Genomic DNA, 26,085 nt, shown 5'->3' with positions numbered 1-26,085 from the left:
AATAAATAGTAGTTAAGTTCTTCAAAATAAAAAAAAATATTTCATTTTCACTTAGTTCAATAGAGTAAAAAGTAGAGGACAGTATTTAAACATACTTACCTTTAAGCAAGTACTCAAGCCTAGAGATTGCCCAGATTTAGGCACATGCTTAAATGTAAGCTTCCTGAAGTTCTTTGCTAAATTAGGACTAGATTTAATGGCTTGTCTGGGCAGCATTTGAGTATAGTGAGCTTAAGCAACTGTTCATTGGAATGATCTTTGGGCATATCAGAAAGCAATTTCAGAGATTTCTGATGGATTATAGTGTTAAATTATTTGTAGTTATTCTTATTTAGCCTGAGGGCATTAGTGAAATGAACAGGTTTTGCAGAGAAAAAAAAAATAAAGACACTAATCATTTGGACTCGAATAAAAAAAAAAAAAGTGTGCAAATTGGAAGTATCTACACATTGAATATAAATTGAACAAAAATTACTTATAGGTGTTCCCAAATAAAAGACAAACGTTAGCTGTGCTAGTGGTATTCTGCATGTAAACATTAACTCAAACATTTGCAAGAACGAAAACAATGTGATTCTTTTTTTCTTTATTTCAAAGCTAACTGATAAAACACTTAGAAGATACAGTGGAAATTACATTATTTGCCTTTATGGAAATAGACTGCAGGAGGCTAGTAACTTCTGGAATTTTAAATAGGGATGTCAGACACTTGTGGCATCTTGTATTAGGTGGCTGAACTTTTTGTCAACCTTACCGTATTGACCAGAAGAATATGCTACTTATGAGATTTTAAAGGAATATCTCTGCATAATATGAAATAATATGAATTAGTATGATAAAGAAAAAACTCTTTAATTTACTCAGAATTCACAAACATTAAACAACACTTGCAATAAGCTGGTAACTCCTGTATGAACACATTATTACCATTATATACCTCTTCATTATAGATTTTTGTATTTTAAAGCTTGGATTGTTTTAAGATTGGACTTTAAAAATTAACTTCTCACTTCCTTAATTTGTTATGATGATTTTTAGGATAACATACCTGCATTTATTTTAAACATAATATCAGTTAACATCACTGAGATGAGGTTTGTTCATAACTCCTTAATGCATGTACAGGGTAAAGGTATATATGGTTAAAAGACCTTGTCGGTAGCCTGAGGTAGGTTATAATTGCACAGAGAGAGAGTGAAAGAGAGAAAGGGAAAAAAAGAGATGGAAGTAAGTCCAGGTATTCAGATGCTTGATTCAAGCTCTTGATTTTCCACCACGTTCATGTCTAGTAATATATACATTTGCCAGAATTAGTCATAGAGATGATATCTACCTGTCATAGAAATCTTTGTATTTCTGTTCTTCTTATGGAAAGGACTATGCATGATAGTATTTCTCTATCCCCACATGGAAAAGAATATGTATAATAGTATTTCTCTACCCCATAAGTGTAGTCTGATATTAAAGATTGCAGGGTCTTTGATACCACATAATAAGAGAGAAAGAGAATACAGATCAAAGGCATAGATAATCTAATGGGCCAGTAAAAAGTTTATTTACAAAAAAAAAGTTAGGATGCACAACCTTACTTTTGGACCTGAGCACCAAAGAAATTCAATATCTGAGATTAAATAATTACATGGTCTGCATTTCTCAACAGACAGTAAACAAATCAACATTGGTCATAGCCATCAGTATCACAAATGATATATTAAGGTTACAACATACATCCACTAGCACTACAAATATACAAAATAATATTCAGCAACATTCACCTCAGTCCTGGTAAGCGAAAGAGACTCTCTAGATTGACCTCTTTAACAAAAAAAAAAAATACTACCCTAAGAAATTGAACCAATGCTAAACAGTTGATGCGTATACATAGCAAAGGCTGAGAGAGGATACATTTTGAATTTGACACATTTACTCATTTAAAATACTCAATTCTAAAAGCAGAAACATGACTGACTTTTCCAAAGACTACAGTGTGCAGAACCAGAGCTGTTAATTATTTGGCAATAACTCTTTTTATTAGTTACAGAGGACTGCGATCTTTCTAACAAGGGTTTGTGTGCATATCTTTTAGGAGAATTAGCTAGAAGCACTATTCAAAGAGTAAAAAATCTGTTAAGGAAAGCAAAATATGTCAATAAAAATCCTTATTAATTGCTGTTAGAATTGAGAAATACTTCACTAAATGACAGACAATGACAACAAAATCAACAGTCACAGTTACTTGAACCTATGCAAATATCAAATTAACAAATATAACTAACTGACTGAAAACAAGTGATATAAACATGTTTTTGTATCTAGCGTAAAAGCATTATTTTCTATATGGGCAGCTAAAGAATCAGACCACTTGCAACTCTGCAGTTAGAATGAAAAATAATTTCTCTGCCTAACAGAAGGTCCACAATCATGCTGATTAGAAAAGAAGCACTGAGGTGATTGTCAAGATTTATTGGCTATACCCATAACGCCTCAGAAACCTGTAGATACAATACATAAAGATGAAAATTCAACGACTTAAGGAATGTGTAAGTACAGAAAAGGAATTGCTTCAATGTCAGCAGAATCTCTGCAGACATCCACATTGCCAAGGTCACTAAAAGAAACTATTAGAGACAGCATTGTTGCCAGGATGAGGCCACAACACAATCAGCCAGAAGTGCATCCCAGTAAGAGCTATTAGAAAATCTGCCAGATAAGTAAGTCAGATGAACTGGAACAACTTTAAAGAGTATTCAAAACCTCTTTAGTCATTACATATGAGGCATGAAGTTTCTAATCTTTTACCTGAAGAAATAGGTGTTAAAATGCTTGAATGAGAACTACAAAGTAAGATACTTAACAACAGGTTTTGGAGCTGCTCTTCTGAACATGCATATTTGTAGTTAAAATTCTCATTGTAAACATGTTGTTTCCAAACACTTGTGGAAGATGTCTACCTAGGCTTTCTGTTCAGTAAACATTCCATATTATTTTCCCTGCTCTGCCATTTCCAGGTGCTTCACAAACATTACAGAAAAATCAAGGATTAATAGGGAAAAATAATGCCCAGGGCTCACTAGTTATTTCCACATTTTTAAAGTGTTTAAAGCAAAGAGTAATCACTCTATATTGGACCCAAGGTTAAGCTAATTTAGTATAGTATTTGCATAAAGCCAAATGTATATCCTTAGGGGAAAGAGCATAAGAAAAGGAATATATTCAAGGAAAATCCTCTCCTGCCTCCACATTTTAGTTTTAATTGTTCTGCAACAAGTAATAATCTAAACTATTTCGAGAATTATTACAATGGTGGTGTAAAAACACAGCTTAACCTAAAAAAGTTGATTTTCTAGCATTATTTTTGAATGCACATCTAAGCTTGCTAAAGGTTCCTCCCAGGTGCTGATGAAAAGATAGACTTTGTCAGGGAAATGAGGTTGCTCTGTAAATAATATCTGGCAATGCAACATCATAATCACCTTTATTGGTGATATCGCCTACATATCAAGAGAGGTATTTCATGCAGAGCTAGAAAATAACTATTTGTACCTGTAAAAATCCTAGTAAACCTCCTCTAGGAGTCTATGTTCAACTTGTTGTGGAATAGAAACAGAGGAGAGATTCTTGGAGAGAGGTGGGTGTGGTACCAATAGCAAGGGGAACAAAGAGTCTATGGCATAAAGAGGGAATATAAGAACTTGGCTTGGGTAGACAAGCAAACTGACATCTTAAAAAAGAGATGACTGCCATCTGTAAGCCCATGATGCAGTGGCATATAGTCCTGGAGAGAAAAAAGGTTTCAAAGCTAACAAGTAATATTGGTATAAGCATACAAAGACATAAGCTGGCTGTGAAAAATTTTAGGTAAGACATGAGAAGAACATTCCTAATAATTTGGATCCTGAAACAGCCTTCCATAACAATGGCTGAAGCAGAAAACATCCAAATAAAATTAGCTCTGAAAGTCTTTCAAGGTCCATCAACAGAGGGATATGAATGTAAACACTTATGAGATGAGTTGGAAACTTGCTACTTGTGGTCCCAGTGTGTGAGACAACACTTGGACTTGGAAAGCCCTTTCATTCAGATGTTCATACACAGTCAATACAAATGCAACTCTAATGTCCCTAATTAATGCAGCTCTTACCACAGCAGGCGATAGTGTTTTCTTTCTTCCAGAGTTAGAATACTTAAAACTGCATCTTATTTTCTATTACTCTTATTTTTACAGCAAAACTCAACAGATTAGGAACTCAGGTGTTCAGCTTCTTCCTGTTGGTAATATACTCCCAGCATGAAGGGATTTCTAAACCAGGAAGTTCCTCAGTTGCCTTTTGGGTATTGTAGAAAGAAACATATAAGTATGTGATAAAAAGAGGTAATGTGGGACCTGAGAATCCTGTGAGATCTTTTAGATACTCATTTGCTCCACACAAGGAATTCTTTTTCACTTGACATTTAAAAGAAACATATTATCCCATTATATTCTCATATTTATAGTACTGAAATACTCTGGGTGTAATCCCACAATTTATTAAAGTCAATGGAATCTATAGAACAGCATAATGCAAATCAAGTTACCTTGAAAGGACAATATTTATGAGCTGATCATGGTTTTCACTGTAACATGCAAATGCAACATCCTAGATGCTACAGTGAAATTAATTGTCATTCACAAGACCAGAAGTCCTAACACATTGTAAACAACAATGAAGTGCTTGACTGTTGTGCACTTGTATGGACATACTAAAAGTTCATAACTCAAGGAAGCTGCTTATAACATTTTGAAGTACTGGGAGTTAGAAATGTCAATAAATAAAACAAAATCAGACTTTTTTTTTTTTTAGACATCAGAAGGTTCTGGCTTAAAAGTTTACATGAAGAGTTATGATGAGTAATTTCTTATAATTACAAACCAACTCTGATCCCAAAGGAAAAACATTGACTCATTCAAAGTCACATGGCTCTGAGATCGTTTATCATTTCTCAAAAAACTTAACTGGATTACAAGTTGGTTGCTGACCAATCCAGTGACCTTCTGTGACAGAGTGACAACACCAGTGGACAAAGGAAGAGCTATGGATGTCATCTATCTGGAACTCTATAACGCCTTTGACGCACTCCCACACAACATCCTTCTCTCTAAATTGGAGACATACGGATTTGATGGATGGATGGTTCAGTGACTGAGGAATTGCTCAGATCCAGAGGCATCCAGAGGATAGTGGTCCATTGATAGCTCAATGTCCAGATGGAGATTAGTGACAAGTGGTGTCCCTCAGATATCTGTATTGTGACTGTTTAATATCTTCATCAATGACAGAGAGAGTGAGATCGTGTGCACTCTCAGCAAGTTTGCAAACAACATCAAGCTGAGTGGTGCTGTTGACACGTCTGAGGGATGGGGTGCCATCCCGAGGGACCTGGACAAGCTCAAGAAGTGGGTCCATGTGAACCTTATGAGGTTTGAAAGGCCATGTGCAAAGTCCTGCACATGGATCGGGGCAACCGCTGGTATCAATACAGGTTGAGGGATGAAGGGATTGAGAGTAGCCCTGTGCTGCCAAAAAGGATTTGGGGGTGCTGGTGGATGAAAAGCTGGACATGAGCCAACAATGTGCGCTCAGAGTCCAGAAGGCCAATTGTACCCTGGGCTGCACAAAAATAAGCTTGGCCAGTAGGTCAAGGGAGGTGATTCTTCCCCTCTACTCTGCTCTCATGAGACCCCACCTGGAGTACTGCGTCCAGCTCTGAAGTCCTCAGCAAAGGGAAGACATGGATTTGTTGGAGTGAGTCCAGAGGAGGCCACAAAATTGGTCAGAGGGATGGAACCTCTCCTATGAGAGGCTGGAGTTGTTCAGCCTGAAGAAGAGAAGGCTCCAAGGAGACCTTATTGTGGCCTTTCAGTACTGAAAGAGGACAGAGTTTTTAGTAGGGCCTGTAACAATAGGACAAGGGGTAATGGTTTTAAACTAAAAGGGGGTAGATTTAGATTAGATCTAAGGAAGAAATTTTTTACAACAGTGGTGAGTCGCTGGAACAGACTGCTCAGAGAGGTGGTAAATGTCCCATCCTTGGAAACATTCAAGGCCAGGCTGGACAGGGCTCTGAGCAACCTGATCTGATTGGAGATATCCCTGCACCTTGCAGGGGAAAGTTGAACTAGATGATCTTTAAAATTCCCTTCCAATCCAAACTACTCTGTGATTCGATTAAAAGTTGTTGTCATCACTAATGTTAATTTCTAATAACTAATGAGAAATATCCCTTCCTTAAATATACACAAGGCAAGACATGGACATTAAATGGCAAAGTGATCTGATGGTATCTTATCTAAGTTCTTTAAAACTGTGATTGAATTAATAAATTCATGATAAATTTTTCATCAATCCTAAGATATGGAAATTCCCCAATTAGGAAGAATTTGGGTTGGTTTTTTTTTTTTCCTCAAGATAGATGATGTCATTATTTTGTTACTCTGACATTCTACTGCTACTTGTACCACTGCAATGGGGATATAAAAGTATTGTTATTCTGATTAGACAGTGTTTTACACTCGACTTTTCAAGACATAAGAGTGTACAGATTTTTTTTCTTTTTCCATTATCAGGCAGTTGAACAGAAAACGTTACTGACTGACCTTTATATTAATGAGGCTAAATAAAACCACAGATGGCTTCTACTAAGTTAAGGAACTGAAAGTAATGATGTGCTATCTTAAGCCACTGTCCTGCAAAATCAGGGACCAGGATAAACACAAATCTGATTATTCTAGCTGAGCAAGAAAGCTCAAATAAACATATCCGCTCTTTGTCTGAATCCTTGTCTACACTAAAAAATTGACTCATTTTAATGAACAGTTGTCAAGAATAAATCCCGTTGAAGGAATACTTGAATTTTCCTACACAAAACAGTGATTCAACACCATTTCAGAAAATGCTCTTGAGATATAACTTTTGAGGAAAAATGAGGGTAACAGATTGAGCCCAAGGACCCAGAGATGTGAAATGAAATGTCAGCTGTAGGCTCAAAGAATGACAAAACAAGAGCAAGAAAGAATTACTATGTGACTTGCCTTGTGTGTCTTTCCCTACCTAATCATATTTGCATTCATCCAGCTCTGGATGGTCCATAAGGACATGGACCTCTTGGAGTGAGTCCAGAGGAGGGTCACAAAGATGATCAGAGGGCTGGAGCACCTCTCCTATGAGGACAGGCTGAGAGAGTTGGAGCTGTTCAGCCTGGAGAAGAGGAGGGTCCAGGGAGACCTTACAGCAGCCTTCCAGTACTTAAAGGGGAACTATAAGAAAGATGGGGAGAAACTCTTTAACAGGACAAGGGGTAATGGTTTTAAAATAGAAAGAAGCATATTCAGATTAGACACCAAGAATTTTTTTTTTTACAATGAGGGTAGTGGAACACTAGAATAGATTGCCCAGAGAGGTGGCTGATGTCCCATCCCTGGAAATATTCAAGGCCAGGTTAGATGGGGCTCAGAGCAACCTGCTTTGGTTGGAGATGTCCCTGGTCCTTGCAGGAGCATTGGACTAGATGACCTTTAAAGATCCCTTCCAATCCAAACTATTCTATGATCCTATGATTCAAAATGAACCACAGCAACCTGAAAATATAGTAGTCTGATATGTTATTTCTTTTATACCTGCAATTTGAAAAAAAAATCAACAATATGCTTGTATACATTTGTGAAGGTTTCATGGTTACAGACAGTTCCACTTAGAAATGATCACAGTTAATCAGCACTCAACAATAATAAAAAAAAATAAATAGTACATAAAGAATAAGTATGTCTTGTTTTGCTTACAAACTATCATGTATACAAAATGGTTGAAAATTTACGTTACATACGAATTGCATCTGGTTATTACTAGTATTTAGCTGTAATAATAAAAAAGAAAACAACCTCTTCCCTTAACCCAGAGTTTTTACATTTAAAGTAGTCGATCCTTACAGTATATATACAGTTTTGTTCAATTACATCTTGCTTAACCCTATAATTTATAAAATCACAAAAATGAAAGCTAAATTATCCTCTTGATGAGAAAATATTTTTTTCAAAATTTTCAGTCCTTTTACCACTTACTGGGTGTGTTTGTGTTGGTTTTGTGTGCAATTCTGAATTTGTCTTTTAAGTTGCTTATTTTGCTAGATCTCACCTTTTCGAGTGCTGAAAAGTGCTCCGAAAAAAACCCCTATTTAAATGGAACAGAATTTATGCAGGAGGATTATGTTTGTTTCAAGATGCCTGTACTACTAGCCTGTTGAGAGACTGCTGAAACTCCGCTGAGCATTTGCATTGGTGGATGGAGTTCCAACCATTTCAATACCAAGTAGCCAAAGAAATTATTAAACATAAAATTTCTAGTAATTGCAAAATATTAGTCTATTCCTTAGTATTGTTCTATATAATTTCTTTTCTTAGGACTTAGTACAAACTAGTTTTAAAATGCCTCAGGTGACAGGGCTGTTTCCATTTGCACAAACTAATAGATCTTCATTGGAACATTTTTCCTGATAGCCTAATTGATCTTTTTTTCAACTTCACCCAGTTATCTGGTTTTGTAAACCTGGAGACATAATAAATAATTTATTTCCCAACTTCTCCAGGTACCATTCAAATAATAATAAAAGGTTGCAGCTTACATTTAGTCAAATCTACTTAATTTTTTTAAATCTTGCCATGCACCCACACATTCAACATCACAGAGCCTCCATCAAGATATCTAACGCAAAAGTGGCAGCTGAGGAACATTTCAAGGGTGGGTGGGGACCACACAGGTGGGAAACATCAAAGATTGCTGGTACTAAAGAGACAGCTCTGTTATGTTTGTCACTGGGATGGAGAATGGCTCCTATGCATGCTGTGTTAGGCAGAGTATACTGCTTGCATCTAGTGAGATAGATGCAACAAACTGTGTCTCCTCTCAGTGTTCGGCTGCTCTAGACACAAATAGTTTCCAAAAGAATCTTTGCTTTGGATCATTTTCTTGATGTTCTTTAAAGAGAGGTTAGCTGAAAATCTTCTTCTGATCTCTCCTTTATTCATAGTTTAATTTCATAAGTTGTCACTACTCAAGATGGTTCTAGATGGTTTATGTGCTAATTTCTGGAGGTAATTCTTCTTTATGCTACTCTTATATATAGTCTTGAAAGCCATCACTCTTTTTTATGAGTTGACAGTGACCCCCTCCCACTGCGCATATTTGGACCACAGATCTCAAAATGTCAAGCCTTATGCATGCCTACATAATAAAGGACTGGTCAAGCAATCATCCTGTTACTGGTGACCAAGGAGAGAGCAGTGCTGTTTTGTACTTGTCAGGTTAATTGTATTTTCATTTCGGCCGATATCCCTAGAAACCCTCTATCATTTGCAGAGCTTCCTATTGAAATCTATGCAGAAAAGAAAAAAAAAAAAAGAAAGAAAAAAAGACATAGCTATTCCATCTGAAGTCTGGAATAATTTATGCTGCTATAGCAATTTACCAGCATTGATCTCTGTAGAAATCCACCTTACATCAGTAGAAAATGAACGAGGATAAAACATGGTCCATGAAATTGTTTTTCACTTGAGAGTTTTTTAGACAGAATAAGCTGCAGATTGTGCTATGAACATCTTTTCAACCATAATACATAACTCTTTGAAACAAGAAGGACATGAAATCTAAAGCAAAGAATTTGGGTGGAGATAGGGAGGAAAATGGCAAAAGTCCAGAGAGCCATAGTAAATGAGAGATACAAATTTAACTCATTTTTCACAGACAAGTATGTGTGGATATATTAAAATTTCACGCATTGTCTTTGCATTTATAATAGACAGAGATATCTGGCTGTTGGGTTGTTTGCTACAGAAATTCTGTGTTCTGTTGTTGTTTGAACCTCTTAAATAAATTTACCCTCCGGAAGATTGTATCTTTGACTTAAAAGAAAATTGAACTATCCTGGGTAATTCTGTAACTATTTTCCTTGCATTAGGGAAAGAAAACTGCAAAGGGGAATATTCAGATTGTCCTGCTATCTTCTGTGATGCTACTGGAATAATTAAGCAAGTAAAATTCTGGGCCTGTTAATTTTAACACATATTCTAAAGAACATTGTTCCAACTAATACAACAATTTAGTTGAAACAATAGTGACATAATTGACAAAATTACATAATAATTACAGTGTTTTAGAGCAAGCTATATTAAGATATGACTCATCACTCAATACATAAGAAGGTACAGAACTACGTCAAATCCATCAGTGTAGTGCAGTATAGTGTAGCTTCAGCCAAAAATGAAATTTAAAATCAGCAATCTTTTGTTAATAAGTAGTAGGAGGAGGGGAATTAATGGAAAGTATGACTATGAATTTTGTTTTACTTTAATGAATTAAAATAAAAAAGTGACAAGGAATAATTGTACAATTACAATTAAGATTTACATCTTTTTTAGAAAAATATTTAATACATTCTACTATTTGAACCTCACACTTCCTCTAGCAATACTTGTTATAGTTAGCTTTATTGAAAAGGGAGAACTATTCCACTCCTCAGTTGGGGGAACGATTGGTGAAGTGGAAAAGTAATGACAGAATTTTGTGAGATAATTGCATTTTTTTATTAGAATACTTTAACTGTGATCATTTTGAAAGAAAAGCTGCGCAGTGTAGCAATCAAGCATAAACCACGTAACTTCCCATGAAACATTTTGAATTATTTTCTATAATAAAATGTGATTGAAAACAATTCTTTTAAAAACTGCAGGGGCTGATTATGTGCATCTTGGACAAAACTACATTGAATTTTTTTTTCCTTGAATAAGCCTTACTTGTTATGCAAAAGATATATATACCTTCTATTGTTTTCCTATCTGTTAATACTTTCCTTGATAGTAAACATGTTCCAGTTAAAGATATTGTTCAACAGCACAATTATACAACATTAACAAAGTTACTCTGCTAAGCTTTTTCTATCAAAAAGTGTGATGATTTGTACTCACCAGGTGTAAAATTATACCGAGCAGAAAACCCGATAGATTCCAGCTCACCATCAGCAAAAAATTTAATCCATAGGAATCTGCCACTGGATTTTATCATAGGTGGATTTTGCTGTCCACAGAAACGTCCAATGATTGGGGAAAAGCCAAAAGGTCCATCTCGTACTTCAATATGGTCAAATTTACACTCCCAAGAAGGCTCTATGGAATATTTTTCATCAAAGTGTAGTTCAATGCATTGTCTAGGGGCAGCTAGAGATGAAAAGAAAATTATCTTATTATTTTCTAAACCAAGATCCTTCAAACTTAAAACAAAATTAAAGTAAATCAGATATATCAAATTTGTATGCATATTAATGCTTTGCTTAAAAAATGTTTGAAAATGAGTACAGCTATATTTTTATGGATTTTACCACCATCAGCTTACTTGTCTAATTTTCTTTTAAAAAGTGTTCATGATAGTAGTTCTTAGCAAAAGTAACAGAGATGTCTATGATGTAAAGCAAAATACACTTCAGGAACAATGATTTCAAACACAAAGTCTTTCTAAAGAACTTATGCATCTGGAAAACCTGTGTTTTCTTATATTGGGGAGTGGAAGTTAATCAGAATTCTTTTTTATCTAATGAAGATAGATGAAGAAAAAAGATGAACAAAGATTAAGAAAAAACTGATCAGAATTGTGCTATAGTAAGAAGGTCAAATTCTGTTACTATATGTATTACAGTTAATGACAGGCTTGAGTGTAATTGCTCATACTCAGAATTACTTATCATCTCATTTGAAATATAAGGACAAGTGTAGTGAATTCTCACTTAAGAAACTAGATAAGGATGAAGAAAAATTAATGTCTAACTAAAGAGTAAAAAACATTCTACTGAAAATCTTTAAGAAACTTTGTAGTGGTTACTCAATTAGATATAAAAAGCATCTTTATTCATAGACACTAAGGCTAGTGGCAGTCAGAATGAACTCTAAAACAAATATTCCTTGGCATCTCTTGTATAAAGCAAAGTAATTACTGGTTGAACTGCAGTATTTTCTTAAAAGGAGAAAAAAAATTGTTTTTTCTACAAATTTTAACAGCTGCAGCATCCCTGTGCTGTGCTGTTCCTATGTTCATAGCAAAAAAAATATGCCTTCAGTGTACAGATCATAGTGCGATATAGCCTTTTGCTGACAAAGTCTTCTGCTAAGAAAAGGGTTTGTTGTGTCACTGCACGCTGTGCCTCTTATGGGATTGTGTCCTATGCTTTACAAATATTAGAAAAGATTGAAATTGTTATGAGTTTTGCCTGAGTTACCATGCTTTTCACATTGAAACATGCAAGATCAAACTCCAAGTCGAGCACATAAGCTTAACATGGACACTGCTGCAACTCCAACAGTCAATATCCTTCCATTTCTTTCCTCGGGAATAATAGGAAAACTATCAGTGTAACTAGAACCTAGATCATGTATCTATTTTGAAATGTTTTAAATTGGAGCATTCGGCATAAGCTCATCACTCACTTAAGACGAGAGTATTTAAAATGAGCTAAATAAGAAATTAGTAAATCTTATAATCTTTATATAAGAGCACACAGTCAGATCCCATTTACAACTACTACATGTAAATAAATACAGTCTCATTTTATGTGAAGTATTGAAGAAGTTAATAATACAGGATATTTGAGAAGAAAGATTATTTTAATAGCTTTACATTCAATGTTAATATCATTGGGTGATTCATTTTTACAGAAATATTTATTTTAGTGTAGGAAAGAAACATTACCTACTTGTCTCTATTTGAAGAAATTCACATTTAGGAAAGCACTTACTATTGCCTCGTTATTATTTGTACCAATTTGTAAGAAATTTATAATCTTTGTGCCCATACAAATTCAATAGCAAAATCAAAACCTAAAACTATACAAATAATTGCACCAAATTCACAGCCCATGGACATGAAACCACTTTGAAAGTGTGAAAAAAAAAACCTTACAATATTAAAATCAGTTAATAAAGTTTGCAAAAAAGATCTTATTAATGCTACCCTTGGTGATGTCTGAAGACCAAAGTAGATCTTTTAGATTATAGTGAAGACATCATCAATTAATTTTATTCAGATATCTGTACCCTTGACTTCACTTATTTGTAACAAATATTGATTAAACATAGCTGAGCAATACTAAAGCAGAAGAAAGCAATCAACATCTTTCCATCTGGGATTGTATTTTGTATGCTCTTATTCCATTTAAGGAGATTTGTTGAGAACTGCTCACCTTTCACCTAGGTACTGCAGAGGCAGGTATCAGAAAATACATCCTGGAAATGCTTTAGGTCATCTTAAGAATACTCTTTAGGACTTGAAAGTCTTATATACACACTATTCAAATATTATGTTATTAACCTACCTAAAGCTTTATTGTAATGTTTTGATGTTGCAAACTAGATATGAAGAGGAATTCTGCTAGTATGAGTGTCAAACAGCATCATAGCAGAGTTTATGGCTGCTCTGCTTTCCACAGCAACAAAGAAATACCTGCTTCAAAAATTGCCTGTCATTGTGCTTGTGTATATGCCACTAACATAACACATTTTTCCTTTATAAACTTTCTGTGTTAGGACTTTGCTATTCCATTTCATACCAAGAGGAGGCTTACAAGTACTGGTCCATAGTGAAATCCTTAACAGGTCTTCTCTGAATCCAAGACTTGTGTAACATGATAAAAATAGGCAGGAGGTCCCCTCTGAGTTATAGCTTGGTTATTTGATACCATTTTGAAAAAGAGCATTAAAGCCATTTATAGCCTCAGTATAATATAAAAGGAGTCTTCCTGGATGAAAGAGAATTAGGCCTACAGAGTTATGCATGAGATCTATTGACTCGGTGAAAGCACGACTTGAGAAAAGACTGCTCAATTTCCACAACCTCCATATAGCACTCTGAATCTTGCATTGCAAACTAGTTTTAGGAACAGAATATAGCTATAGTTTACTCTTCTCTGCTTTTATTTATTTTTCAACAAAGTCAAGATGAAGTTTTTCTTAGTGAAGCTTGGTTCTTGCTAGAGGATCACAGAGAATTGCATCAACTCAAGAGCACTCAAGGAAGTTTCTACTTTCCCCCAAAGCTCCCATGTGTAGAGGCCTCTCCACTCTGAGAATGGAGTATTGACCATTCATTAGCACTGCTTCTCCACTACTAAATAAAACAAGGCTGGGGAATGAGTTTGGGGGCTAGACCTCTGGCTGTTCACACTCCTTAAATGTTAAAGTCACCTCCTGGCATCATTTTGGCCATGCCAGTCAGAACTGTCAAAACCCTTTCTTAAACATGATGTGGTGGTTTGACCAGTCAAGGACCAATCATAGCAAGCACTTTGTATCTGTACTCTTGACTGGGCAGATTAAAAGAGTTAATCTGTACATGTATGATTGTGCCTATCAGCCTTGAGGCCAGTGAACACTTCCTGACCTGTTTTAGGTATTAGCATAGGCATTGCCTGCTCTGCAATCTATTCCAAACAGGACGAGGTCCTTTCTCTTAACTCTCCCAAGGAATGCAACACCTCATATTTCCGTAACCGTGAAGACTGTAGTGATCACAAAATATTAGGTGAACGGAAGAAGAGAGGTTATACAAGCATCTCTTAATCATGTGCTTTTAAATGCATCTCCGCTCTTCATCTTGTACAATATTTAAAGTTAAAGGTAAATGCTTTGTTTGCGATAATCTACCTAAGAAATAAAATTATTTAAATCTTCCATCAGTCCTAAGGGATGAAAACACACAATTCAAACTCCAAACTTTAACTTCCTTTCTGCAAAAAAGGGTATCATTTTGAACTCATACTCTGGCTTCAGCAAAGAGTTTATTTGCCAAACACAAGCTAAACCAAGCAGATATTGTATATATACACATCTTGTGCCACAGCTTTTACAACAAAGTGTGTGCAAATGTGGTCACAGTCAAACTTACAGAAATACATTGAGAACAAGTCCAGAATAATGACTAATAATAATGTATGTATAGCTACTGAAAATCAAAGTAAAACAAACAAACAAAAAGCCCAGAATATGCAATTCTTCCAGACTTAATTGGAATCTGTCCATCTAATCAGAAAAGGAAGGGTGAAATGGTCATTTCTGGTATCCTTATTCACAGTTAAAGCCCATTCAAATCTTCAGAACTTTTTCTGTGGCTACAATGTCAGGAAAAAGTTGCTATCAAATCCAAATGAAATACATTGAAGCTTTCTCATAAAATTATTTTTCTACAAATCTTTAAAATCTTACCTATTTAGCTTCCAATTATCTTTCTTCAAAAATTTCTAATACCATGGAAAGACTACTTAATGCTTGCATGTCTTGTCATATTTTTCACCTAATTATCTCATACAATTGCTGTCTTGAGATTTTACATTCAGTGAAAAAAAAAGGCATTGGGTTCCAACTTGCAGTAGAAGAACAGTTGCAGCAAAAACACATGATTAAGGTTTTAATTCTGATCAGCCTCTAAGTCTGTGTAACTGACAGCTGCAGTTAGGCAAAAAATTTGTTTCAATTTACCAGACTGCATGGAAATGAGCCATTGAACTCAACATCTTCCTCTATCTATCTGAGCTGCTACAGTACTAATAGTTTTCAATAATCTTTGGTCTTTCTGCTTGTCCAGCTATTATTGATAAGAAAGCCCCCTACAGTCTCCTTTTAACAGACGATTCTTTCCTTGTTCTGATGAAAACTTTTTGGACACAAAAATCACTATGAAATACAAAAGGACTTTGAGCAGAGATTTTTCGTACAGTGATACATAACCATTTTCTAACACCTGTGAAATATTTAGGATTAAAGAGTTTAATGGTCTTTACTGAAAACATGGAAGACCTTCAAGCGAGCTAACTCTAAATGTCCCCAAACATATGAAGTGGAAGATTTATTTCATATCTCTGTGAAGCAATTCTAGTCCATACCTATATTTATAAATAAGCATTTTATTATTAAAAACTGAAGAATAGATAAAATCTTACAAGTATTTATCTTACAGGATTTTCAAACCAATTCCTAAGATATTTTCTGCAAAGTATGACTATCCCACTCCCCAAATATTTTTAAGACAAACAAAAACCTTGGCTCCTACAAAATCTCCTGTGCAAATTTCCCTTTGGAGCACATATGCCATATTTTCTACAGTCTAGCAAAGGCTAATGCTGCCACTGCTGAAGCTGTTCTGGGCAGCTGTGAATTTTGCCAGGTTAGAGTCACAAATATGAGAAACAAGGGTCACATTGGTCCTAACAGGGAATTCAATGTGTATACTCAGATATTTCCCATGTTTTATAGATGCTAAATAAGAATAAAAGAAATAAAAAGAACAAATTCTCAATGCATTTTGAAAGGCAGATGGGCTTCACCAGAACCTCCTCTATAGCGCAACAATTTTTGTACTGAGTCCATGACTTCTGGATGACCTAAAGGATTTCTTTAAGAAAGGCATCCAATATGAACTTTAAAATTCCTAGTTGTTCCAATAGTTAATTATCGTTAGTACTAAATAGAAGAAAAGAAAAAAATAGGAAAAGAAAAAGAAACTTCTAGCTGTTTGATCTGCTTACGCCTTTGACTGCTAGGATAGAAGCCTCTGCAGTCAGAAATCAGCTTCTCTCTTAGAAAGTCGGCCTATGATCATGGCAATTTTTGCCAGCTCCTTTACTTTCTCAAAGTATTTTTGAAATGATAAAAGGCTTGCATACATTTAAGATGAGCTACAATGTGGGGGAAAAAAATTGTATCATTAGACAAAATTCAATTTTATTACAACACACTACATACTGGAGTCCTCACTCAAATCCACTGGTCTGTAGGAATTGTGTTTGAGGGAAGCCATCAGAATTTGCCCTAGCTAAATTTGCCCATTTGATAGCTAAAATGAAGGAATGAAAGTAAGCAGGCAGGAAGGAAACTACTGATTCATATATATATATTTAAACACATCACACAGCTATCAGTATGGTATATACAGTCCTAGTATCCTGAACCCTCTAAGATATACAAAGGGGAGATGGTAAAGTGGGAATGTTATTATGGATCACATCAACAGGCCCTCTAGTTTGGTGCTTGGTATTCAACAGCAGCCAGAAGCTAATTGAAGCATGCTGGAATCTTAACAATAAATATAGGGATAGGATGCACACAGAGATATTTCTGGCTTACTTTAAAATTGAATGGATGTTTATGTCCCAGATTAAGAAGGAGTATTAACTCTGTAGATTGTTATCCTACCTCAGAGATGTTGTTATTAGTAAAATAATTAATCTTTTTTTGCAGTCCTTTAATTTTAATATCTTATGCCAATGAGTTCCACAGAATATAAAAGACACGGGGAAAGATTTTCACTTGTTAGCCTTTATCATTTTCTGCCATCTTTATACATTGTAAAAGGAATACATATGAACAAATAATTGTGTTTAATTACAAAATAATTCTTGTTGTCCTTCAGTGTTTCTCTTTTTGCCTTTTTTGAAAACTACCACTTTTTAAAATGTCACTGCTTAGAAGTCTTACTATATCTTTGTTTATATTTGTGACATTTTCTAGACATGACTATTCCTAACCTTTTAAGAAAACAGAAATAGACGGGGGAGATCACAGCTGAAAACATTGGTCAATATGCAAGGTTCTCATCAATTTATACACTGATAGAGCTGCTATGAACAGGCGTTTTAAAAGACGCAGGCAAAATCCAAGCCATTGATTATGGCTGGACGGGAAGCAGAACATATCAGTGTCACAAGAAATTATTTTTGCATGACTGATTTTTCCCATAAAATATAACAAGATGTCTGTTGAATTTGGATAATTCCTTCTACTATATATTGCTCCAAACTTGTCAGCATGGAATTTCATCTTCATCATAGAAGCTGTTTGATTAAATCTTTCCTTCCTAAATTGTTCTTAGACATTTCCAATATGAAGAGGCTATTTCATTAGCATACTTTGCCACCTTTCAGCTTATTAACTATATTTTTATGAGTACTTAACTAATATAATAAAGACAAAACTCTTTACAGTAAAGGCACCTTCTTACAAAGATGAGAAACAGCTTATAGCCTGAGATACTGGACTAAGGTTTACAAAAATGGTTATATTTTATTTCTTTTTCCACAGCCTTTCTCTTTAATGATAAAACACCTCTGTGTTTCAGATCCTTAAAGACAAAATAGGCTTACTTCTTACCAGTCTTATAGGAATTTTAGAAAGATAATTTGATTAATATATGCAAAAAGATCTTGATCTAGCAACATAAGTGTAACAAAAATATAACACAAAGTAGCATGTATTAAATCTATACTTTTTTTTTCAATTTTATTTTTATTTAAAATCAATTCCTAAACCATAAAAGAACTTAAATGTTTACCATAAGTCCGCTTAAATTCCAGACTCAAGAGGCAAGACTGGACAAGCATAAATTTTCTTTAAAGGGCTTGTTTGACTCCATGATTTATGAACACCTCTCTATTTCTGACTTCAGTCAGGTTACCTAGCACTGAAGTGGAATTCAGAGATCTCAGTCATTTTGCTGTGATTCTTTTTTTTTTCCTAACCAATACATACAACATTTACTATCCATAATTTCCCTAGAAGATTTCTATGAAATATATTTCTTTTAGTAACTCAGCACTAGATTTGAAAAGATAGACTGGTTTGTAAAAGTACCTAGTGGGGTGTTCTAAAGTAGCTAATTAAATTTGAATTAGCTATACACTACACACCTTTGAAAAGTGCCCTTGGAACTACCTGCATCTTTAGTAAAACAAATATTTCTATAATTCCTAGTTCCATTATTTGTAGCTAATAATTCTGTCCAGCTAAGCATGGACAGAACAAGCGTCAGTGTTGCATTCTGCATGTATCCACAACTCATGAATCAATTTTCTTGTTTCCAGTGACTTACTATTCTGTACCTGATTTATCTTCTCTGCTACTAGACTCTGACAGCACCTAATCTCTATTACTTTCCACAGATTCATTTTTACAACAATCCCTTTAACATCTATTGTGCTAAGACTGATGAAAAGAAACTGCAAAACTTGCTTGTAATACACCTCTAGCCTTTCTTACACCACCTCCACGCCTGCAACTGTCTACTCTTTAAAACTATCTCTTACAGCCATTTGGTGTTAATGCTTAGTCTTTTCTGATTTTACTTTGTTTTGTTTTTTAATTTATTTTCATTTCTCATGAACACTTGGATGGAAAATAATTTTTACACTCACTATATGGATATTTTCTGTATGACTTTCTTTAGTCTACTTTGCCTAGCTATGCTTGTCAACTCTGATGCACTTACAGTAAGTTTAAAACACCTATATGAAAGTCAAAAGCATTTTTGTTTCCTGTGTTCACTTTTTTTACCAATTATAAAATACTATTTTTTTTTCTGTCATGTTACAGCATTTCAGATTCTATTAGTTCTCTGAATATCCTGAAATAAATTATACTGTGTTTATTACTAAGTGACTCATGCATACTTACCATCTGAACTAATTTATGAGTGATGTCAGGAAAGAAATCAAGTATTTTCCAGTATTTCTTCATCTGCTCTACAAAAATTTAAAACTTTTAACAAAAAAAAAAGGTTCAAGGATAGAGCTTCTCTAAATCTTGTGTCTTGAAAAGATTTATCATGATCATATAGGCTTTACCTACTCTTCACATACAATAAAATAAAACACTTTTTTACTTTTACACTTTACAATTGATGATAGAATATAAAGATCCTTTGGCTGGTCACCTTCTATAATGTAGACGCACTCTCTGTCAGGAGGATACTTGTTGGGGTAATTGGGAGAAGTAAAGATGCCTCCTTCTGCATATTTTGTCCAAGTTCCACACTGCACTGGTTTCTGTCCTTCGGAAGTAGCTTGCTTTTCTGTGAAATGATCACATTAAGCATTATATAATTACCTCATAAATTATTTTGTCCCTATGACACTTAGTGCTCTCTTACAGAATAAAACAGTCCCTTCTGTCAGCAGTCTCAGCACTTTTTCCGGTGAGACTAAGAGTATGATCATTAGCCTGGGGGAAAATGAGACTGTTCTTAAGGGGTATAAACATATAATTCTTACTCAAAACATTTTTTCAAAGTAGATGAGAGGCTCAGATGTCTAGGGGAAGATGTATTTATATTGCTTTTTAAATAATAACCTTGTAGGGAAAACACGTGTTCAAGAAATGGGAGGCATGAGTTTCCCACTCATACATGTCAAAAGGCTCAAGCATGTGCTCTATCAGTAAGCTACATGCTGTAATACAGGAATACATCAGAGCTGCAAAATCAAGGAAAAAACTCACAGAATTATGATAGAATATACAAATTGTTTTAAATTCACAGTAGCTTGACTCTATATTCACTAGATAGAGATAGACAGGGGAATTCCCAGATTCTAGTTCATAGATTATTTTTATCTTGCTATTTGCTGTAAAATAATAAATAGCTCTGAGGCCAGGAATCACAGCCCAGAACTTTCCTCCTCCTAAGTGAATCATGAGAGAGCAGAGTCAGACCTTCTTATTTGCTTTCTTCCTAGCTCTGAAACTCTTGCACTCCTTTCTGCACATTGGCAGAGAGCCTGGAGACAAAGGTTTGGGTCTGTACAGGCTGAAGAAGATGAAGAATCGCTTCCTGAGCATCATGCTTTAACGAGTAGGCTAAAAGAAGATGGATTATTCAGAGGGAAAAATACCTAGGTTTGTATTGAAAAGAAAGATAGTAGGTTGTAGACCGCACACAAGTGTCCAAGGAGGACTCTCGTGTTTGCTCTGAATAAGGTATCTATATCCAAGGAGTGTCCTACCTAACTCAAGCCTCTCGTGTGTAGAGCCATTTGAGGCTCCCTCTTACTATTAGTGGAGCAAGACAGGCACCTTCAAAGGTTGATTTTAAGCACTTGAGATCTGCCTTATGCTCTGCAAGCATTTCACTTTCTTCCTGGTCTGTGTTCAAGCTGAGTACAACATAGATCCTAATTTCCTGAAATGAATTCAGGCCTGCAGGGACTGAGCATTCAGACACAAATTCAGACACACACTGTGCTTAGCAGCTCTCCCTGCCTGGCTTTCATTACACTTAGCATCCAGGGCTTTCAAGAACCTCTTTGTACCCCCACCAATTTCAGATTTCTAGTTCACCAAGCAAAAAGATGTTAAGAATAGATAGCTTAGTGCCCAAACTGGACATAGAATCATAGAAACATAGAATTGCTTGGGTTGGAAAGGACCTGTGAAGGACATCTAGTCCAACCTCCCTGCAGGAAGTAGCGATGTCTTCAACTGGATCGGGTTGCTCAGAGTCCCGTCCAACTGGTCTTGAATGTTTCCAGGATGGGGCATCCACCACTCTCTAGGCAACCAGTTCCAGTGTTTCACCACCTTCAGTGTAAAAAATGTTTTCCTAATACCTAGTCTGAATCTACGTCCTGTTTTAAAACCATTAGCCCTCATCCTATTGCAAGAGGCCCTACTGAAGGGTTTCTCCCCATCTTTCCTCTAGGCCCCTTTTAGGTATTAGAAGGTGTCCCAGTTTGAAAGTGGGGGCACTTTACAGTCTTTAGTTAGACTTAGGCTGAGTCTCTAGTTAGATCTAGCTGTGGATAGGTCACTAACTTGTTAAAAAAAATACCACTGGATTTTTGTGTGTGTATGGGCACACTAATACTCAAAACCAATGAACAAAGGATGGACACTGGAAGTAGATGAACTACTAAAAATGTCAAGAACTAAACTAACAACTCAAATCCATACTTTGGACTCTAACATAACGTCTGAAAAAAAATGTCTGAAGTGTACATACCTGTTCCTTTTTTGGTTGCCCCAGACAAATGTAGGATGATTAGACTTGCTACAACTGAAAGAGAAATATGCATTAGATATCACAATGTGATAGTGCCTGTCATTATATTGATTGTAAGTAGCTATCTTAGAAGAATACAAATTAAATAGAATTACTGTAAAAAAAATGTTTCGTGTTTACTTGCATCTTTAAACGGAACATTTTGTATAAAGAAATTTCTTTGTGATATGTTCTTGTAAGTATTTACCTTTGTAAATGCATCCAAATGAAGAGGATATATTTTAAGTTTAAAACAAAATCCCCAGGCACTGATGTTTCCCTCCTTTTTTTTTTCCTTTTTTATTAGAGAAAAACATTTTACCAATATTTATTTATATAAGCATAACTTGGGCCAGTAATAGAAAAGTGATGGCTTTTAAGAGAGGGAGACAAAGGCCTGCTAAGTTTCAGTGCCACTGGTCTCATGTATGTCTCTCGTCATGGCATAATAAAATTTGAAAATTAGTACTGGGACTATGAAAGAAGTGAGGGGTTGGGCTCCTCACATTCATCAAAGCATTTGCAAATCCCCAGTGAAGTAAATTATTGTGTGTGCTTAACAGTCTCATTAATCTAGTTTGTTTGACTTGTTGAGAGGATGTTGCTCTGTGCTGCAATGAATCTGCAGCCCATTTTACAATCTCCTGTTTCCAATCATGATACAACAGCCGTGCCTCTTGGGAACAAATGTGGCCTTTCTTAGCTGGACTTCAACCAGGAGCTAATTCCTGAGTTTCTGGGTGTTTCTGAAGATAGCATTTTAACTAGAAAAGGCTAAGAGGTAAACACTTAAGACAGTTGTAATGAGACTACTTTGGAAGATCAAAGTGACGAGCTAGCTACCTGATGAAGAAATCATGCACTGATGATAGTATTTTCTTGTCATCACCCATAACTTCTTTAGCTGTTGGAGAAAAGTGGGATAGCAAGAGCAAAATGAACAGATCCATCAGTTCTGGGAGCACTCGGAGTTTTGACCTCAGCTAGTTTGGTATTAAGCCCAGACATAGTGCCCAGGTTGCATAAAATTAAAGTGGAGATGGATGTTTATTTTGAGTATTTTGGACCAATCAGCTGCCATTTGTATTATTGACTATGATGAGAAATTGATGGATCTCTGGTCTTTAACAAATGTAACTGAATGGCACACTTTCCTCTTCTTATGCACAAGAGATACAAAAAGGCATCACGGGCTAGTAACTAGCTACCCAAACCATCCTTTCAGAAACAGTGCTTGCATCATTTTCAGCTTTTATACTGCAAGTCCTGTGCAATTTTTACCCCAAAGGAACCCAGCTTCTCCATATTTCAAGTATTCTGATGGCATTGGGATCTCTATTTCTGTGCTTTTGACCCTTTCCATGTGACAGAGGATTTAAGGCATGAATGATGGCTATCTTATTAAACAGGGAAAGTCTGAAGCACCGGGAAAAAGAAGGCTTGGCAGCATATTCACTATTTCTTAGTCAGGCTCACAGCCCCTGTGTCTTTTTGAATTCCCCAGCTAACAGAGACGGATGTTGGCAGAGCTGGTAGTTAAAAACTCTTCTGTGTCATGAGCATTCAGTGAGAACATTACATCTTCTGCTCTGATCTGAATGCTACCCAGCCATTCATGCTCTTACTCTCCTCAGGGATGGATTCTGGAAATACATGCTAGCTGGGACTCTGCCCACCAGCTGTGTCAGAATCTGAAGGCAATGCAGGATTCACCCATTTACTGTGTTGCTCATTTAGTTTAGCTGTGTTTCATGCAGTGAACATACTGCATCTACGCCTGTAATCCTCACCAATCAAAACCTAATTTCTCAATAGTGTGAGGTGGATTGAGGTTAGAATATGGAGCCAGCTGCTGGCGTTCTTTCTGCCCACAAATTTATGGAAGCTAGAATAGGAGGCACAGCAGCTAAACAAACCCTGTGTGAGAAACGTTTCTTCTTAGGCAGTTAATGACAATTCACATCTGATTCTTACAGGCTCATTTCAAGCACCATTATCTGTTAGTCCTTTTCTATACAGGAAAAATTGAAGTTCAGAGAAGTGAAGAGAGTTGGTAAAAGTCACTGAGATATTGTTACAAAGAGGACAGAAAAACCACAGGTCTTTTCAATTCCAGCTGTAACCCCTAGACTTGCTTCCAAGTCACAGAGCCATGTTATTCAAAGACAAGGAGCTATACTTACATATAATTATGCCAGTATTCATTATTAATAAGGAGTAAAACAAAATAATCTTGATAATAAAATGTAATAGACAGGAAGAGACTAAGGTTTTTTTGACATATCACATTTAACATTTGGATGAAGTCAAATGCTTCTCTCATGTTTCCAGAGAGAAAGCCTCTTGATTTAGTGACATTAATACTGGCATCACCAAAATCTGTATATTGCCAGAAGGTAATTAAAATTATGAGCTTTATGGGAAAAGATAACACAGTATTTTTCACTTAAGCAGTTAAAGCAGTCCATTTTATTCTATGACCCCTTGCCTTTTTCTTTCTCAAGCCACAGGAAAAGAACAGTGCTTCTCACAGAGAGAAAAAAAAAAAAAAAAGAAGAAAAAAAAGACCACAAAGAGACCAATCACACAGTCTTCACTCATTTGAAACTGTCACTCGGGAAGCTTTGACAGCAGAGCAACAATATTGTTATTATCTGGGTCTGGGGATCATTTTAAAGAAGTTTCCACCAAATTTCTTGTTGTGTTCTCTCTGTCTTCCTCCTCCCCGTTTCCCTCCTAATCATGGGTGTAATTATAATCATGCTTTCTAGTGCCACTCTGATTACACATCTTTCCATCTTTCTGGACCTGTGCATTTTTCCGTTACAAGCTGTACATGAAGAGATTTATTCCTTGGCCAGGCAGCTTTTTGGAGGCTGTGATTTGGCACGGATGCGGCTTAGCCCAGTGAAGAGTTGTTGGACAAACAATACCTAGCCACAGCGCTTCTGTTTTACAGGTGTGGGCGTAGAGAAAGGTGCTGGGAGGAACTGTGCAGTCAGTCAAGCCCCTTCAGTAGAGCGGACCCTCTGCAAAACTGGGGCGGGAGAGGGTGTCCCGTCCACGCAGCTTGAGACCCCGGGGGCGGGGGGGTGTTCTTCGACGAATAATGGTTACGTTTCGGTGCCTCCCTGCTGCTCCCGGAGGATTTCCCCGGAGGAGGTCGCCTCCGCCCCGCAGCCCTCCGGGATCCGCGCCCGCCGGGGCCGCCCCCGCCGCGGTGCTCAGTGCTGCCCCGCGCCCCCTCACCCCGAGACCGCCGGTTCGAGCCCCGCCCGGAGCTGCACCGCACGGCCGCGTGCGGTGGGGGTCCCTTCTCCTCCTGTCTTCCCCCACACGCCCAAAGCCATCAGACAGATCGCGCCCAGGTGGAAACCCGCAGGAGCGTGCCCCCCTCCCACCCCTCCCCATAGGGCTGACAAACACCAGCTCCTCTCCGCTGCACCGCAGAGCAGTGGGGAAGGGGGTCTCGTGTGTGCGTGGGGGGGGGGGGGGGGGGGAGTTTAGCCCCACGCCGCGGGGATCTGGGCGTCCCGTTACGCGAGTTGCGGAGGGCAGGAGCCCGTTCACGGCGGCGGAGCTCAGCCCGGGGGGGCCGAGAAGGGGGAGATACTCACTGTGAAAGAAGCTGCGCCCATGGGTCATGTCTGTTCCTTACACAAGGGGCTTCGGTCTCCACTAATTCCATTTAGATACGGGAGGACTTCCAGTGGCGGGGAGAGGATGGAAGTAGGAAAAGAAGAAAAAAAAAAAAAAAAAAAGAAAAAGAAAAATCCCGAAGCCCACACGCAGCAGAGCGGAGCAGCCCTTCCTCTCGGTCGCTCTCCCTCACCGCCTTCAAATGATCACCGCCGGCTCGATCCCATCACAGCCGGGCCATCACCAGCACCACCATGAGCGCTGCATCGCGGCGGCGGCGGCAGCGGACCCGCGCATCCAGGTGCCGGCGGGCGGCGGCGGCGGCGGCGGAGGGGCGAGCCGAGCCCCTAGTCACCAGTTTCATACAAAACCAAAAGCAGGTCGAAGCATTTCCTGCAGGACTCCGAGCCCAGCGACTTCCAGCCCTTCGGCTTCTTTTGAGGCATTGAAGAAGGGATTAATGGGTCCGTCATCAGCCTCCCTGTGCTTGCTCCCTCTGAAGGGGTGGGGGCGGGCAGGAGGGAACCCAAAGAGGAGGGGTGGGTAGGGGGGAGTGGGGGAGAAAGATTTACCAAAT

General features: G+C 37.1%; 1 protein-coding gene across 1 annotated transcript in view; it reads right to left on the bottom strand.

The window, feature by feature from the left end:
- Window positions 1-25,881, bottom strand: part of NETO1 (neuropilin and tolloid like 1) — a 71,992-nt gene extending 46,111 nt beyond the window's left edge. The window contains exons 1-4 of the mRNA XM_086742166.1: window positions 25,487-25,881; window positions 21,831-21,884; window positions 19,770-19,907; window positions 10,994-11,242 (exon numbers count right to left, since the gene is read on the bottom strand). Coding sequence (XP_086598292.1) covers window positions 10,994-11,242; window positions 19,770-19,907; window positions 21,831-21,884; window positions 25,487-25,514 — 469 coding nt within the window. The 5' untranslated portion in view covers window positions 25,515-25,881. The remainder of the gene's footprint in view (window positions 1-10,993; window positions 11,243-19,769; window positions 19,908-21,830; window positions 21,885-25,486) is intronic.
- Between the last annotated feature and the right edge of the window lie 204 nt (window positions 25,882-26,085).

Source organism: Chlamydotis macqueenii, chromosome 2 (assembly GCF_036417535.1).
Source record: "Chlamydotis macqueenii isolate bChlMac1 chromosome 2, bChlMac1.mat, whole genome shotgun sequence".
NCBI classification, from domain to species: domain Eukaryota; kingdom Metazoa; phylum Chordata; class Aves; order Otidiformes; family Otididae; genus Chlamydotis; species Chlamydotis macqueenii.
The sequence above is the reverse complement of the archived record's forward strand: the minus strand, read 5'-3'. Positions and strand labels throughout refer to the sequence as shown.